The sequence below is a fragment of the Mustela putorius genome, unplaced genomic scaffold, assembly GCF_011764305.1.
Source record: "Mustela putorius furo isolate JIRA1106 unplaced genomic scaffold, ASM1176430v1.1 tig00003909_pilon_pilon_pilon, whole genome shotgun sequence".
Taxonomy (NCBI): Eukaryota; Metazoa; Chordata; class Mammalia; order Carnivora; family Mustelidae; genus Mustela; species Mustela putorius.
This window is the reverse complement of record NW_025422057.1, coordinates 12,388,833-12,405,229: the sequence shown is the minus strand read 5'-3', so window position 1 is coordinate 12,405,229 and position 16,397 is coordinate 12,388,833. Positions and strand designations below refer to the sequence as shown.

At 40.1% G+C, this 16,397-nt stretch overlaps 1 protein-coding gene across 2 annotated transcripts in view; it reads right to left on the bottom strand.

Moving 5' to 3' along the window:
• The window catches only part of FAM204A (family with sequence similarity 204 member A), a 31,761-nt gene extending 18,347 nt beyond the window's left edge, over nucleotides 1-13,414 (bottom strand). The window contains exons 1-5 of one of the 2 annotated variants that reach the window (XM_004751845.2): nucleotides 13,302-13,414; nucleotides 7,964-8,205; nucleotides 7,349-7,436; nucleotides 7,185-7,215; nucleotides 6,900-6,999 (exon numbers count right to left, since the gene is read on the bottom strand). In XM_004751845.2, the coding sequence (XP_004751902.1) occupies nucleotides 6,900-6,999; nucleotides 7,185-7,215; nucleotides 7,349-7,436; nucleotides 7,964-8,205; nucleotides 13,302-13,374 (534 nt within the window). In that variant the 5' untranslated portion in view covers nucleotides 13,375-13,414. Of the gene's footprint in view, nucleotides 1-6,899; nucleotides 7,000-7,184; nucleotides 7,216-7,348; nucleotides 7,437-7,963; nucleotides 8,206-12,777; nucleotides 13,237-13,301 lie in introns of those variants that run through there. The other variant, XM_004751847.3, reaches the window with a different exon arrangement.
• Between the last annotated feature and the right edge of the window lie 2,983 nt (nucleotides 13,415-16,397).

Below are 16,397 nucleotides of genomic sequence, written 5' to 3'. Positions count from 1 at the left end.
CTGCTTTATTCTGCCCCATGCCCAGTACCTAAGTGCCATGAGCACTGCTCTCCCCATGCTGTGCTGTCACTGTACTCCATGACTCTCGTTAGCACCCATGGGTCTCTCTCCCCTCCCAGGTTCTAGGCTCACCAGGCACAGACCTGTTTAAGCACCTAACCTGACTGAGAGGCACTCAGTCAGCTTCTGTTACTGAGTTAACGGTCACAGTGCAATAATCCATGGTTGCATTAATACTGAAAGGATCCCACCCAAATGAGGACCATTCGTGACCTAGCCACTGCTTTGACAAGTTCCCAGGAGAATTCTACAACAGTAATATTGGGGTAATAGTACCCCTATGACTAAACAAGAGCCACATTTTCTTATACTTCTTGATGTATAAATCTTTCCCACTACTGGCAAATGCATTTCTTTGAGGGCATGGAGAATATCTTCTTCGTCTTGGACTCCCAGAGTCGTAGCACAGTCCCTGTCTCTAGAATTTTATTATTTGTTTTTACAATAGAAATAAAATATCTTATTTAAGAAATGAGAATAAATGGCTCTCCTTCCTGCACAGAATATTAGTTATCTCCTCAAATATATATGAAAATAAAATACTAACAGCAAACTTCAATTTTCCCTGCACCACAAATTCTGGACGAGCCAGTTAAATCAACCCAGACTTCATCTATCCCAGCCTCTCATTTCAGCAACCTGGTCCCTAATGTCATCCATTCTTGGGCCTGTCCAGCTGATTCCACATAATAGCTTTGTATGTTTCCCTCCAATTATGTAGCTTTCCTAAGATTAGTTAGACCTGGGTGCTATACTCCTTTAGTCTAGGACCTAGAGTAATCAGATGAGTGAGTAAAAAGGAACCCACTCTATTATTACCACCAATACCCTGAATAAACCAGGGGTCTGCTTATCAAGTCATTTTGCTGCATCAACTTGCTAAGTTCCCTTTGGTTATCAAGGAGCCACTGCTTATAGTTAATGTCACAAAGGGAGAAACCAAAAATACTCCCCTCTTCTAGAAACTTATATGAACTGCTGAGTTTATAAGTATAAATTTTCACTTAAAAAGAAGTCAGCTAAAATTACACATCTATCTCTCCACCATCAACCAATTCCCATTCCCCCAGCCATTCAGAGCACTGGCACAACATAGCAGAAAGAGCACTGGAACAGAGCGGTGGTCGGGAGTAGTGGTCATGGCTCCCGGCAAATGAGATTTCCTCGAAGGAAGAGCAAAGCCTCGGTTTCCTTCAAGAAAAATAACATGACAGGCATGATAACCAAAATTCTCTCCTAGAAATAAAATTGCACTTACATGTTCAATTTTGTTTTCAGCTCTTTTAAAAGTTTTTTTTTTAATTCAACAAAATTTCAATAGGTAAAACTTCATTTTTCTCTCCCCTTTCCCCTTTTTCTTTCTTTCTTTTTTTGGACAATATATTTAAGTAAATATAATACTTCCTTTTGGCTCTGAAAAATTTCTGGTTCCATCTAAAAAGATACTAACATTGTAAATACACTCAAAATACCAGCATTAGTAAAAAAAATATCTTAAGGTAAAACATTTCCATCATCTTAATACCATAATAACAGTTTACAAAGAATATGGCTGGTAAGGTCAGACCCAGGGGTTCAAATTCCAGCTCCTCTACTTAATGGCTAAGAAACTCAGTGATTCCTAGACCTCTACAGCTTATAGTTACCTCACTTGTGAAAAGAGAGTAATACCGAATCCTCTGCAAGTTTACAGTAAGGGTCAAAGGAAATAGATGTAAAATGCTGAGCGAAACTTTAGAATATAGCATCATTCGATAAATAAGCTGTTCATATTATTTTATCTAAATATCAGGATACCATTAAAACCAACAGGCGGTCTAGCTCCATACAGCTACAGATCTCCTCATAACTCATCAAGGCCTCAACCCCAAGCGTTAAGACCCAAGAATTCAACTCTGAGTCAGAAAGTAGTCTCATGAAGTAAATTAAGTGGTACCCAAGAGTACCTTTACTGGAATTATCTCTGATGTCTCTCATAGCACAGAAGTGGGACTGATGATACTCTGCGGGTCCTCGGTATGCTTCTCGGGTGCCTCTTGTCAACAATCAGAACTTAGCTTAAGACACATGCACTTCAATACAGGCAAACAAATTTAGAGACGGCATTTTGGCCACAGGTGGAAAAACATCCTACGCCAGTATCTAACAGGTTCCCACATAATAACCATAAATAACCATAAATAACCTAAATAAAAGAGGCCATAAATAACCTCTAATTAACAGTTTTGTTGCAGATCTCAAGAAGACAAATATCAAAGAAATGTATGGGTACGAGGTTTAACATGAAGGGCCGACCACCCATATGTGCACATGCAGAATCTGTTTGAACATACGATTAGAGCACCTCCGGGCAAACTGTATGATATATTTCTAGAGAAATGTTGCTACTAAATATTTGGATAATATATTCAATGTTTAAAGCTTAATACAAATGAACTATCCACTGAAGTTTGCTGTGTCTAATTAAAACTAATATCTAAGGGAGAAAAAAATTAGGCAATCTCTCCATAAAGAAGGAAAATAACGAAGAATTAGTGGTGTTACCTTTATGTATAAATCATACCTACTTAAATTATCTGAATCACCACCTGGGGATCAAAAGATAATGCTTTGGGAGCGAGGGCGGCGGGGGCGGCGGTGGTGGCAGGGGCGGCAGGGGCGGCAGGGGCGGCGGGATTTAAAAAAAAAAAAAAAAAAGATAATGCTTTGGGGGCACCTGGGTGGCTCAGTGGGTTAAGCCTCTGCCTTCAGCTCAGGTCATGAACTCAGGGTCCTGGGATTGAGCCCCACATAGGGCTCTCTGCTCAGCGGGGAGCCTGCTTCCCTCTCTCTCTCTACCTGCCTCTCTGCCTACTTGTGATCTCTCTGTCAAATAAATAAATAAAATATTAAAAAAAAAAAAAGATAATGCTTTGTAGTTGTGTAACTGACCCCAGGGGAATGGTCATGGAATCACTCCAACCCTCCCCTTCACACCACCACTTCTGCCTCCTCCAGACCACTACCCTACATCCCTCCCCCACCAACCCCTACACAGGCAGTCAGTCTTTTATCTCATCTGTGTTTTGGAGTTTCAAGTAAAATTTTGGTTAGAAAAAGCATCCTACTAAAAAAAAAAATTTGAAAAAAGCTACACTATACAATTCGAGTTTCTTCTCATAAACAACTAAAAAAATTATCAAAGACCTTGTGCAACCACTCTTAAAATTATTAAAATTTAAGTCTGGTTTTTTTCATGCCAAAAAGTATACATTAAGTATATATAAAACTACTTCAATAGTAACTGCTGACGAATCAAACTGATTCAACTAAAGAATACTTGAGATACTTTTGATGAAATTAATTAGTTAAATTTGTTCTAAAGATATTCCTACATAGATTCATAATAATTATTATTATTACAGAATTATTATTAAGTCCCAGTACTATAGAAACAGTATTAAAGCTGTAATTAATACAAAGAACACTTTAGAACAGCTTTGCATATTAAGAAATTACATTTTTAAAAAACAAACAATCTTCTCTGTATTGTGAGGAAAGCAGGTGACAGCACAGTTGTAAATACACATCCTTGGTTGAGCAAGTTTTAGCTTGGCAGGGTTCCAAAGAAAGGAAGAAAGGAAGCAAGCAAAGCAAGCAAGAAAGAAAACATGGTGGGGGGAGGACTGCACTACAGACACAAGATTAAGAAGTTTTGTTTTTCCATTCTTGGGGACTGAGTGAGATACAGAATAAAAGGGCTCTTTCAGATATGGTAAGAGACGAGCCTCTGCTCCTGAGAAATAAAATAATGGGCTAGAAATCCATGTGAGCTTTGTCCAAACTGCATCACAGATTTTCATGATCCTCTCTGTACTTCTTCAGCAACAGCTATTATCGGCTAGACTTACATTTATTCTTAGCTTTTATCTTGGTGCCTCCAATGTGGACATTCCTTAATGTCTATTTACTCTGTTGGATTCACAGTGATTTTAGCATGACAGCAAAAGGGGTGCAAGTAAAACAGGGAGACAGTGATCCCAATCCGAAGGAGGGGCACAAACCTGCGGGCGCACACTCATGCTGAACTATCAAGAGAAGAGGACATCATTTGGCCCATTAAATCCTTCTCTTCCTTTCATGCTTGCATTTTTTAATAGAATAGTATGTGCTGGCAAAATCTTGGGCAGAGGCAAGCCTGGCCAAAGCCAGTTTCCTTGTTTAGAAAAATGCCGTGACTTTCTTAGCTGTCATTCATACAGAGGAATGTCTACCGTTCAGAAAATCCAACTCGGGGTGGCTCAGTCATTAAGAAAATCCAAACTCATTCAAATAGATTAATGAGTGATCACAAAAGGATTTAGGGGGGGCTTCCTTAAAACAGAAATCTTGTTTTTTAAAATGATGTTTGACTTAAATTTCTTTTCCTAGAGTCCATCTAACATATAATGTGAAACAGAACATTAGTTCATAAAACCAAGTTGCTTAAAAGAATTCACCCAAGTCATTCTAGCCTTTATTAAGATAACTCTATGCAAATCTCAAATTCTAGACAATGAGTAAGAGTTAGCCATACCTAGCAGGATCAAGAAGGGACAATTTCCTATATGTAGGATAACAATAAAATTCTAATTTGGAGAAATTGTAAAAAAATCATTAATTTTTTACTTTTTGGAATGGTTTACAGCTTCACTAAGGAATAGTTTAGACATTCTGAAGTCAAGAGTTCTGAGAAAATATAACAAATACTATAAATAAGGGAAGATCAAAAACCACCTAATTCATGAGTAAAACTTAAAAATACTTTCCTATTAGAACCAATATTTAGCATTCCTTCCTTCAAAACAACAACGGAGTCAGCAGTGGGGACTGTACAGCAGGACGGCTGGAGACCAGCCCACTCCCATCAGCCGTGGCCCTCCTCCGCAGTCCAGAGTATCCTTCTCGCAAGATCCCTCCTCCCCACCCACCAGACTCACAGGGGTCAAGAGCAGAGTAACTGCATTTTGAAGCACTGACCAGTTCTTCTGCAGTGAAGCTAGAGAACGGAGCATGAGGTCATAAAGCCCGGGTTTTACTGTCACCTCTACCAGTGATCTCTCTTTGTAAGAATGTAAGCGTTTTTGCACCTGCTTGAACATTTGTAAAACAGACATTGCTCAGTCAGTTAAGGGTTTGTCTTGATTTCCAACTCAGGTCATGATCTCAGGGTCCTGGGATCGAACCCCACATCGGGCTCCCGACTCAGGGGGAGTCTGCCTGAGATTCTCTCCCTCTACCCCTCCCCTCACACGCATGCATGCACTCTCTCTCTTTCTCTCTAATGAATAAAGAAATCTGAAAAAAAAAAAAAAAAGAAAGAAAGAAAGAAAGAAAAGGAAGTGGTGTTGGTTCCAATTCCCCAGGGTTCTGGGGACTAAATGACAAAAATTCTTAGCAAAACTGGAATCAAAAGGTTCACATGCAAAATTCTACTGTCAGTTCCTTCATGCACACACCCTCAATGATGCAGTACCACCCAATGATGGGTTTAATCTCTGAGGTTTGTTTCACAAGAAATATTGATCAGAATGGTCTCTATGTACCCACAGTAGTCTACAAGTCTACAGAAATGATCCATGAAGAAGGAATCTGTCTACACAGGCAGGATACAATATACTTGGGCTTCAATAAGGCAGGCCCCTGAACCTCTAGCCCTATCATTCAGTGCTCAATTTTCATGCTCCTGGAGTCCACACTCCCTGATGTGAATATATAAATCACTCATGCATTCAAGACTCTACTAAGTGTTCACATCATCGATAGACTGATGACATCCAAATGTGGATCTCCAGCTCAGATTCTCCTGAGTTCCTGCCTCATTTTTACCAACCATCTCTCTACTCCTACCCACTGATATCGCTCATGCCCCAGTGAACTTTGGACAGGCCCTATCCACCCCTCTCCCCACCCAGCCTTCCCATTTTGTACCTAGCGTCACTATTCACAACGCTGCTGAAGGTAAAAACTGGAAAGGGTCTCTCCCTCTCCTTACGCCCCGCTTCCTCTCCACCACTTCACAAAGCATCAGAGGTAAATACTGTCCATGCTCCTCCTAGAGGAGACCCCAAATCCACCCACTTTTCTCCATCTTCAGGAGCACCATTCCTGCTCAAGCCACCATCCTCTTATGCCTAGAAGAGTCTCTTCTTGTCTACTTTTGCTGCCTCTGTTTTTTGGCCCTTTCTCTACACAAGAGCGATCTTACAAACATAACTTCGATCATATCACTCCCTTAACTTAAAACCTCAGCTACTTAAAACCTCAGACTCTCAACTCCATTGTAACTAAAACCCAGTTCCTTAGTCTGCCCCTTCAGGGCCTTCACAGTTTGGTCCCTGGCTGCCTGCCTCTCCGAACCCATGCTGGGCCACTCTCCTCACTGACCCCATCCAGCCAAGTTGATATTCTTACAGTTACTCCAATGTTCCATGATGACTCCTTTTCCCCAGGACCTTTAATTACCCAGGTTAGTACCTCTACACGAGCGTACAGGAGGAGGCATCTGTATATAGATGCTTCCTTCCCATCCTTCAGGTCTCACTGAAGTGGCATCTTCCAAGAAAGGTCCTCCCTGACCACCTACACTAAAGTGGAATCTCCATTTTCATGTCTTCGCAACATCCTGTTTAAATCCTTAACACCATTTTTTTTAATGATTTTTAACTATATATTTACTTTATTACCTAATATCTTGTTTTGTGTACAGTAGGCATTTTAACTTTTTCACTGAATGAATTAATGAGGAAAACACCTTAGGCAAGGCTAACCACAACCATTTTCTACTGGCTAATATAAGATGCGATAAAAAAAGATCTTACCTTGTCAACTTTTTTCTTTTTAACAGGGGGGTCAAACCTATCATTGATTCCAAAATACTGAGTAAGCTCCTTCCACTGGGTTTCACTTGAGGTCTGTTCACTGCAAGACAGACAATAACTTATTTTTAGTGCTTTTAATTGGTTAATACAATTATAAATCATAAAAACTAGTTCTTATGTTTAAGAGGTAAGAAGTTCAACTATTGGTACAAGTTTTACAATATTATCTAGAATAGATAATAATAGAGTAAGTAGATATTTTACCTATTCATTCATAGAACCTACCTATGAGTCTCTTCCTCATTCTTCAATTTACCTGAAAAGAATTCACAAAGTGTCAATACCTAAATATTCATTTATTTCAAAATTAATGTTTATTAAAAACTGTTGAGCTCAATCATTCACAATTTAACATTAGCAATACTTAAAATTAAATGAAAACAAAACACCTTTCCTGGAGCGTTTCCTTTTCTTCCTTCTGAATCCTGAAGTTGAGGTTTTCTGTTCAGCATGTTTTTTATGCAATTCTTGAAATTTCTATATAAAAGTTAAAAAAAAGAGAAAAAGTAGTAAATATATTTTGAAGCAAAGCATATATTCAAAAATTACAAACATGTGATAAAAATATATTTTAGCATTTATAAAAATACAAATTTAACAAAAGTAGTTCAGTTCTTCTTGAGATACCCTATTTTCCAAGATTCTTTGACAACTTGATTTTTTATCTTCATTTATTTTGACATAAGTCAATCTGATTAGCTGAGAGTAAATTTCGATGATTCATACAGATGACAAAGAGATCAAATTAAAACAGAAGCTCATGTACTATGTTGAGCAAAGTAGCTAATCCTACTAAATGTTTTACTTCCTCTTTTTATAAAACACACAACCAAGATGAGAGTAAGTATCTGAGTGCCCAGTGAGCTGACCACAAACCCAGAGTATTCTGAGTCAATCTTCCCTACCTCCCAAGTAGAGGCAGGCACTCTGACCCTGGCAGAGACAGGAGCGTGCACAAACACACATGCACAGGCTTTAATAAGAACACATCAGAGAAAACCTACATGCCACATATTTAAGGGAATTCCAGAGGGGCACTCTTTGTATGCATTTACATTTGCCTCTGCCCCAGGTTTTGGTCCATCATTTTGGCCATCTGAGATCTCTGTTTTTGTAATGGCCCCATCTTCTTTATCTTCCTGCAAGTTAAGTCCAGAGTTCTCTAATGGGGCTTCATCTTCAGAATTCAACTCAACATCACTTTCATTTAGGCCAGGAGGTAGCAGCCCACTCCACATCTTTTCTTCTGAAGAGAAAAAAAATGAATTTAGACATACAAAGTGGACATGGAAAGGAATTTAAAACCCCAAGAGTGTAGTAATTATCCCAATGGTTTGGGATCAGTCCATCTAGACTTTTTTCTTTTAATCTAAAATCACATGTATCTTCCATATTAAAAGAATTAAAATATTTGCTTGTACGAAATAAGTCAATCAGAGAAGACAATTATCATATGATCTCTCTGATATGAAGAATCTGAGAGGCAGGGTGGGAGGTCTGGGGGACAGGGAAGGAAAAAATGAAAAAGATAGGATCGGGAGGGAGACAAACCATCAGAGACTCTTAATCTCACAAACAAACTGAGGGTTGCTGGGGGCTGAGGGGGTAGGGAGATGGTGCTGGGGTTATGGACATTGGGGAGGGTATGTGCTATGGTGAGTGCGAAATGTGTAAGCCTGATGATTCACAGACTTGTACCCCTGGGGGCAAATAATACATTATATGTCAATAAAAATAATTACATAAAGAAAATTTGCTTGTATGAGATGTTTTAAAGAGTACAAAGTAGTTAATTTGTTACAAGACAAACTTACAGATGAATGACTTAAAGAAAATAGGACCTGGATTCTCTAATATATATAGATAATTTTGTCTAAAAAAAGTAAATTCGGTAAAAGCATTCATTGTTTTAGGAACCTAACAATATATACATCACACAATTCAAGATTTATAATATTATATTTCAAGCTATCATAATCAAAAAAGAAAACAAAGTCAGATGTTTCACTGGTATTGAAATGAACTTTCAGGGGACTTACTGCCAAAGGAGTACAAAAACAATTATGCAAAGGAAAATTTTTAGTCTGTGCAAGTAGTTTGAGGAAAGCATGGTGGTAAAAAGAATGTCCTAGTTTTAAATTTTATGAGTGACTGCTAAAATACCAAATGGAAAATTAAATGTTAATCCTAACAATTTAACAAAAAGATACAGCTTTTTTGAGTAACAATATCGTGTTTAGGAAACTGCAGTTCAAGTTCAGGATAATATTTATCATTAGCTATCTGGCCCATTGGTAGAGGGAATATTAACTACTGTTAAGTTTATCAAAAATGACCTTTAAAATTGGGAGTTATAATCATTTGCTAAAATAATAACGGAGTACATTTTCAATATTAATCACATGGCACATGTATCAACTCAAAACCACTTCATTCAAAAGATGCGTAAATAAGAGAAGTCAGTTATACTGCCCGCTCATGGTTTACCTGAAGGAATAAAATGCAAGGATGGAAATTTTTGCCGACTTTTCTGCGCTCTATTGTGGTTAACCTAATGAGAAAACCACCACCATTGTCTCTGAGACAAAGGCATCACGGGATTTTGCATTAATCTGAATAATGGATTCCAGATACCGGTTCAGGATCTCCTCCCAGATCCAAAGAATCAGATCTTATTTTTGGCAGTATGGATCCCAGCCTCCTGAGCTGTTAGCCCTCTAAAACCACCTCACCAAAATACTCTTTTGGCTTTTTAAGAAGGGCTCTGACATCTACCTGCTTCAGTTGTAATCCTGAACCTATCATATACTAGCAGTATGCAGAAATCATTTTTACCACCTCTGACCCTCAGGTTTTTTCTGCTGTAATACAAGGATAATTATATTGTGTACAGGGCTATTCTGAGAATTAAATGAGATAAGCTATGAAAACACTCACCACAATGTTTAGGAGGTTCTAGGGGCTTGATCAATGCCGAGCTCTTTTTGCTATTAGTATTTCTGTGGCCATGTATTATATTTTTTATCATTTCTGTTATGGGTTGCAGCATTCACAAGGTAGTTTTGAAGTTTCTAAGTTTGAGGTGCATTCACTTAGCAATTGATCCAAATCATTTACCTCCCTGATTTCCAAAGTCTAACATAAGTTTCTATAAAAAAAAATATTGGAGTCTGGTTTTCTGAATGGAGCAATAAAACCAGATTCAGGAAGACAATGGAGCCTAAGTGTCAAGGCTCCTCTTTTGCACAGGTCTTTCCAAAGCATTATACCCAATTTCTATTTAGAATTTGTATTCCTTTTTTTAAAGAGGAGACCCAACATAATATAAGTTTCAACCATAAAACCTGGACCGATGCCTAAACCTAGACTGAGGATTTTAATAGTTGGAATGGGTAAACTTTAGATACTTTGTTAGCACAAAAGACATCATGTGAAATATGCCAATACTGAAAAACGAATGTTATGCCATCAATAAAAATATTTTTACTGTTCTGAGGAGTAGATGGAGGGGGAATGATAATAAGCTTCAACATGACTTTGCCACTGACAAATAATAAACCTTTAGGCTCATTATCCATTTCAGAACTTAAGGATAGTAACACATTTCAGATTCAGTGTTCTTAGCAAAATTGGGATTCTATGTTTGAAACCAGTTTCTTTTCCCTGTCCATAGCAGCCTGTGCATGGCCACTGTGTGCCAGGCTCTCTTTAAGGCATGAAGACAGGCAAAAATATCTAAGGGAACCGGCATTCTACACACATGGCAAGTGTCTGTCCATCAGCAGCCAAGTACCACTTGGCCCAGACTTCCGTTGTGGCTGCTAGTGAAAGGCATGTGCCTCTCTGATGCGCACAGTTCTGCTGCTCCACACTGCTCTAGCATGCCTACAGGGTGTGTCTGTGCTCTGGGCACCCACATGAGCCTCACCCTGAGGAACACTCTCGTGTGCCCTGGAGTCACCTGTCACCATCAGCTTTTAAGCATTTTTTAATCACATTTTGGACCTTCTCAAAATCATCTATTTTTAGCTCTTGTTGCTGTGGCATGAAGTACTGTTTTCAGTATGACACTGGCTAGTATGATAATTTCTTGTGTGTGCCCATGGAAAAATGAAGAACTAAAATAAATTTTAGAAAGCAGATTCTACATCCAAATCCATAAAGTAAGGCAATATTCAAATAACACGTCTGAACTCAATCCCTGAATATCGTTCAAGTGGCATGCCATTCTCCTGTGACTGCAAACACACACACACACACATATACACACGAGGGCAACCCCATGGTCAGCGAAAAACACAGATAACTCACCGAGAAGACTGCAAAGTGGAGCTGCCCACGTGAGCAGCAGCTCAACTGTAAATCAGCCAATACGGAGTGGCTGCTTTGTGACTTGCTTTGGGCTCACATTTGAAAACACTCTGAATTCACAGTATATACATGTCACTCATACATTTCCAACTGTACTATGGTACCAACTGGTACTAGGTTAGGCCTCGTGTTCACTTGTTTTGGCTGCTCTTAAAGATGATTCTCTAATTCTCTGAAATGTCTCTTACCCTATGCCTTTATTCTAAAGCAAATCATTCCAAATTACCCTTTAAATGTGAAAATTATTCAGCCATTCTCAAGAGATGTGATGTACCAGTCAGATGCAATACTGGTTAAACCCCAATACCCCAGAGGATAAGGGTTCTCTCCTCAACCCCGCTACCACAGCTTTCTACAGATTTCTAGTTTTCAGTCAGACTGCATGTCAGACAAAACACCTGAAAGATGCTCTGGAGAAAGCCAAGGAGACCCCAGTTACACAGAAGCAGAACCAGGAAGAAAAACAAAGCAAGTCAATGATGTATCTGGCATATACACAATGTCACATATAAACAAGATGACAGAAATTCTTTTACCGTTAATCCCTACAACGACCCTTCCACTAGAAATTACTATCTAAACCCCTTGTACAGGTGAGGAAACTGACTTGCCTAAGGCATTGTGATCCACTTATTTTACAAAAACAGAACTCTAGGGCATCAACTTACTAACTTTTAGAGGATGCAATTTAAGTAGTAATATATTCTTGGAGACAAAGACTTGAGAGTGGGTCTAAAGAATGACTCTAGCCTCTAATTTTGTTAAAATTTTGCTTCAGAAAAAAAATGTCTTACTCTTTAAAAGCAGAAACTTACGTAAGATCCTATACTAAATGTATACATAAAAATGACATTGGGTAATAATGTCTCATTTTCTGGAAGATCAGGCGACTGCTTACAACCAAAACCCAATCTGAGCAGTTTAATGGGTAAATGCCTCCTGTCACTACTATTCCAGAATTTCAACTCATTTTCACCATACGAAGCTGTCTTCTCATATTTTTTATTCAATTAGAATAATCACAGAAACCTGAATTTTGTCTGATCTGAATTTAATCCCAACCTGTATAATAACCATAAACCACCATCCACCCACCATCATGTTAAATAATTCACACAACAACCAGTTTCCATGACTCGGAATGACCTAACTAAAATACTTTCAAGCATGTATCAACCTTCATGTAAAAGTCCCATTCATGAAATGTGTTGTCTTTTCTCAAAAAGATAAACTGAATCAGAGGCCTGACTTCGAATTAAGCTCCCAGTCTGATTACCCAAACTATTTACTTGGCAGGAGTTTGTATGTAGGCTTACGTTCCAATAAAAGACCGTGTTCGGTCAGGGCCTGGAAAACACGTCCCAAGGCCCTGCACGGAAAGATTTCCACTTAACCAATAACATTTCGAGGCTCACTTTAAGGCGGATGCCGCCGCGAGAATACTTACAAGGTTCAAGACTGCAAGAGGGTGGCTCTAGAAGGGTACGCCGCTTCCCGCCTGCGGCACGACCCGGAACTCGGCAGGCTCGCCGGCGGCAGGGCCACACTCCCTCCGGTCCCCCAGCGGGAAGCACCCCGTCCCGGGCACAGAACTAAGCGCCGCAGATTCGGGTGCAGGACGTCTAGCCCGCTGACACTCCCCGTAACTGCAGCTCTTCCCCGGGCTACAGCACTTGTAAACCGGAGGCTGTTTCCCCAGTCGAAAGCCTCTTCACCCTCTCTCTTTGGCCGGGGTGGGACGGAGAACCCCTCTCCCACCAACAGGCTTCGGGAAGGCGCTACGTCCCTTCCAAGCGAAGCAGAGAGCGACCAGCCCTACGAATGCTTCCGTGGGCCTAGCCGGGGGCTCTGCCGGCTCGGCCGTGAGGCCGCCCACACCTGCTCATTGGCTCCCCGCACCCGGCCCTCCCGAACCCGCCAAGTCGGAGGTCGGGGCGGCCGGGAAGCAGCCCAGCTATCGGCGGTACTCACCCGTCAGGAGCCGGCCGCTCGGCCGCCATCTTAAGACCCCGCCAACACCGCGCCTTCCCATTGGTTCCGGCATCTCAGCCAATGGACGGGGGCCGTTCTGGCCCCAGGGTCGTCATGGCAACCGACCGCGCTTAGCTCTGCTTTCAGATCTGTTTGTAGCGCCGGATTCGTTCTTTCTGCTTCTTTTCTCTCACTGTTTCCCCCTTTCTTCTGGACGTTTTTAAAGGCTTTGTTCTCTTCCCCATTCCCCGCTTCTCGCTGGTTTTGGGAATGAGGAAACTGCTGGCTTAGACCTTGAACTGAGTTCATTCCACCTAGGCGGGAGGTTCGCTGTAGATGCTCTATAGGCTCTTAAAGGAATATTTCCATTCCTTCAGCCTTATACCCCTCACTCCCTCTTCCCTCCCCCCCTTCCTTCCTCTTTTCCTTCTGTACATATTTATGGAGCAGGCACCCTGCCAGCCTCTGCTTAGCGGAGAACAGTCCCGACTCCTGCTCTCCTGGTGCTTACCATCTGCTGCACTGATCAGATGTGCAGCTTATTGAGCCCCCTTTCCGTGACAGCCACTGGTTCGGGTCCCGAGGAGGGGTTTGGGGGAGCATAGAAAATAAGAGGAAAAAGGTGCTATGAAGAATACAAAGCAGAATAATGTAATAGTGATGAGAGTGCGGGCGATTTTTAGAAATGCTTCCACTTTCCGAAATAGTGCTCTATAATAATGATAAGACCACTTTCCTATCCTCGTGAGGATGATAAAAGAAAATACACATAGAGTCCTTAACACATCATCTTGCCTATAGTAATTTTAGTCTTAGCTACTTGTTACTGTTGTTAACATTATAATGTCTTTATTTGAAGCATTCTGAAAATGTGTAAGAATTTTTGCACTGCACTCTAATATATCATGATTTAGTGTAAACAGATGTTTAAGCTTATTAGCTTAAACATTACCTCACCCCCAGGGTCTCCCAGAGGGATATGCCAGGTTTATGGCATAGATTTCTGTAATCTCAGAATCATAATAAAACCCGAACTGACAAGATCAGGTCACACAAGTCCTTCTCCTGCTGACCTTCTCTGATTCTACAATAGAAGCAGATTGAGTGACTTCAGGATCTGTGTGAAAGTCTCGAGTGACTTCAGGATCTGTGTGAAAGTCTCCTGGCCAACTGTGTCCAGGTCTCAAATAGCATTTTTCCCCAATCCAAATCTTTAACAAGTCAGGCAGTTAAAGAAAGGATGTGAGTAAAAGTGCTGCTATGGTTAATGCATTTGGGCCTCTTCATTACTGTCTTAACCTGCTCACGCTACAATAACAAAATACTGGGTGGCTTAAACAATAGAAATTAATTTCACACAGTTCTAAAGATTGGAAACTCTAGGATCAAGGTGCTGACAAGTTTCATTCAGGACCCTGTTCTCTTGGCTTGTAGGCAGCAGTCCTGCTGTGTACTCACAGGATCCCTTCCTGTTGTGTTTGCAGAGAAAGAACGTGTGCACAGGAGAAAGCTATGTGGTGCCTCGTCTTATAAGGACACTAATCCTAGAGGATCAGGGCTCCACCCTTATGACCTCATAGAACTTTAATTCCTCGTAGGGCCCGTGTCCAAATGTAGCCACAATGGGGAGTTAGAGTTTTAACAAAACAATTTGGGGGTACAATAAACATTTGGTTCATAACAAATGCTATTGGTGGAAGTGTGATCACAGCGGAGGAAGAGAGCACAGAGGGGGAAGAATTGAGACACAGGGTAGAAGGGAAGGGATGTTGACCTGTTTAAGAGCTGCTTCTGCACATAGTCTGTCAGAGTACTCATTTTTCAACACATATAAATGTACAAAGGACAGAGGAGAAATATAATTAATCCCAAGACCCATACACACCAGGTTTCATATTAAAAGTTTTGGAAAGGGCGCCTGGGTGGCTCAGTGGGTTAAAGCCTTTGCCTTCAGCTGAGGTCATGATCCCAGGGTCCTGGGATCTAGTCCCGCATCAGGCTCTCTGCTTGGCAGGGAGCCTGCTTCTCCATCACTCTCTGCCTGCCTCTCTGACTACTTGTGATCTCTGTCTGTCAAATAAATAAAAAAAAAATCTTTTTAAAAAAAAGTTTGGAAAGTCCTAATCCAAAAATATGTATTTTAAAATTTGAGAATTCTCAAATGTCTGATTGTTTACTCTGTCATATTATTGGATTCCTATAATAAATGTAAATAAACGTAAATAGCTCAAACTTTTCTTCTGGTTCTGGTTGTAAGACCTCCAGTCTCTGAATACCATTGTTTTGCCAGTTTTCTGGGGAACTGTCAGTCATTTGATTTATTTTAATCAATAAATTTACCTCTCCCCCAGCAAATTCCTGCCCTGGAAACCTGCCAAACCATACATTTTGTGAATGAAATACTTGTATTTGTGAGATTTCTATGAAACATAGAATTATTGAATCCCTTTTACTAAATCACAGTAAATGTGATGCAGCTAGTGAATTGGGCTTGAATTGTTGCATCTGGCACTAATTTCAAACATGTAAATTTCATTTAAATTCTCAAACATATCTTAAAAATCATAAAGCAGTTTTTCTTTGCCAAGAAATGTTATAGTTTATGAAGAGTTTTCCCCTATATTCAGTAATTTTTTTCTTAGTGTGGAGATTACAAGTCACACTCATGTTATAAAAGATTAATTGTGGAGTTCTTTCTTGGTAGCTGTTAAGTCTCTGATTGATGAAAACTTCCCCAAATATAATGAAATCCCTGAAATATTTCTCAGTTTGGAAAACTGACTATGACTTCGTGGAACATATAATAAATGTCCTTCTTACTGAAACTGAGAAAGAGAATAATTAATTTCCGCCTGTACAGAATGCTTCGTGTTCTGCATTGTAGAAAAAGTAGTCTAGCAACTTAATGCAAAAGGATAGAAAAAAGGGAGTTCTGAATTTCTGGAAATGTGTGACAATTTCTCCCCCTGGATTTGCTTTCTAAGTTTACAAACTGAACCATCTATAAACAGTGCTGGCCTTCCAAGGGTAAGTTGAACAACTAACACTATGACATCAGCAAGAGTTGACATTTGAGGAAACAAAATTTCTGTAATA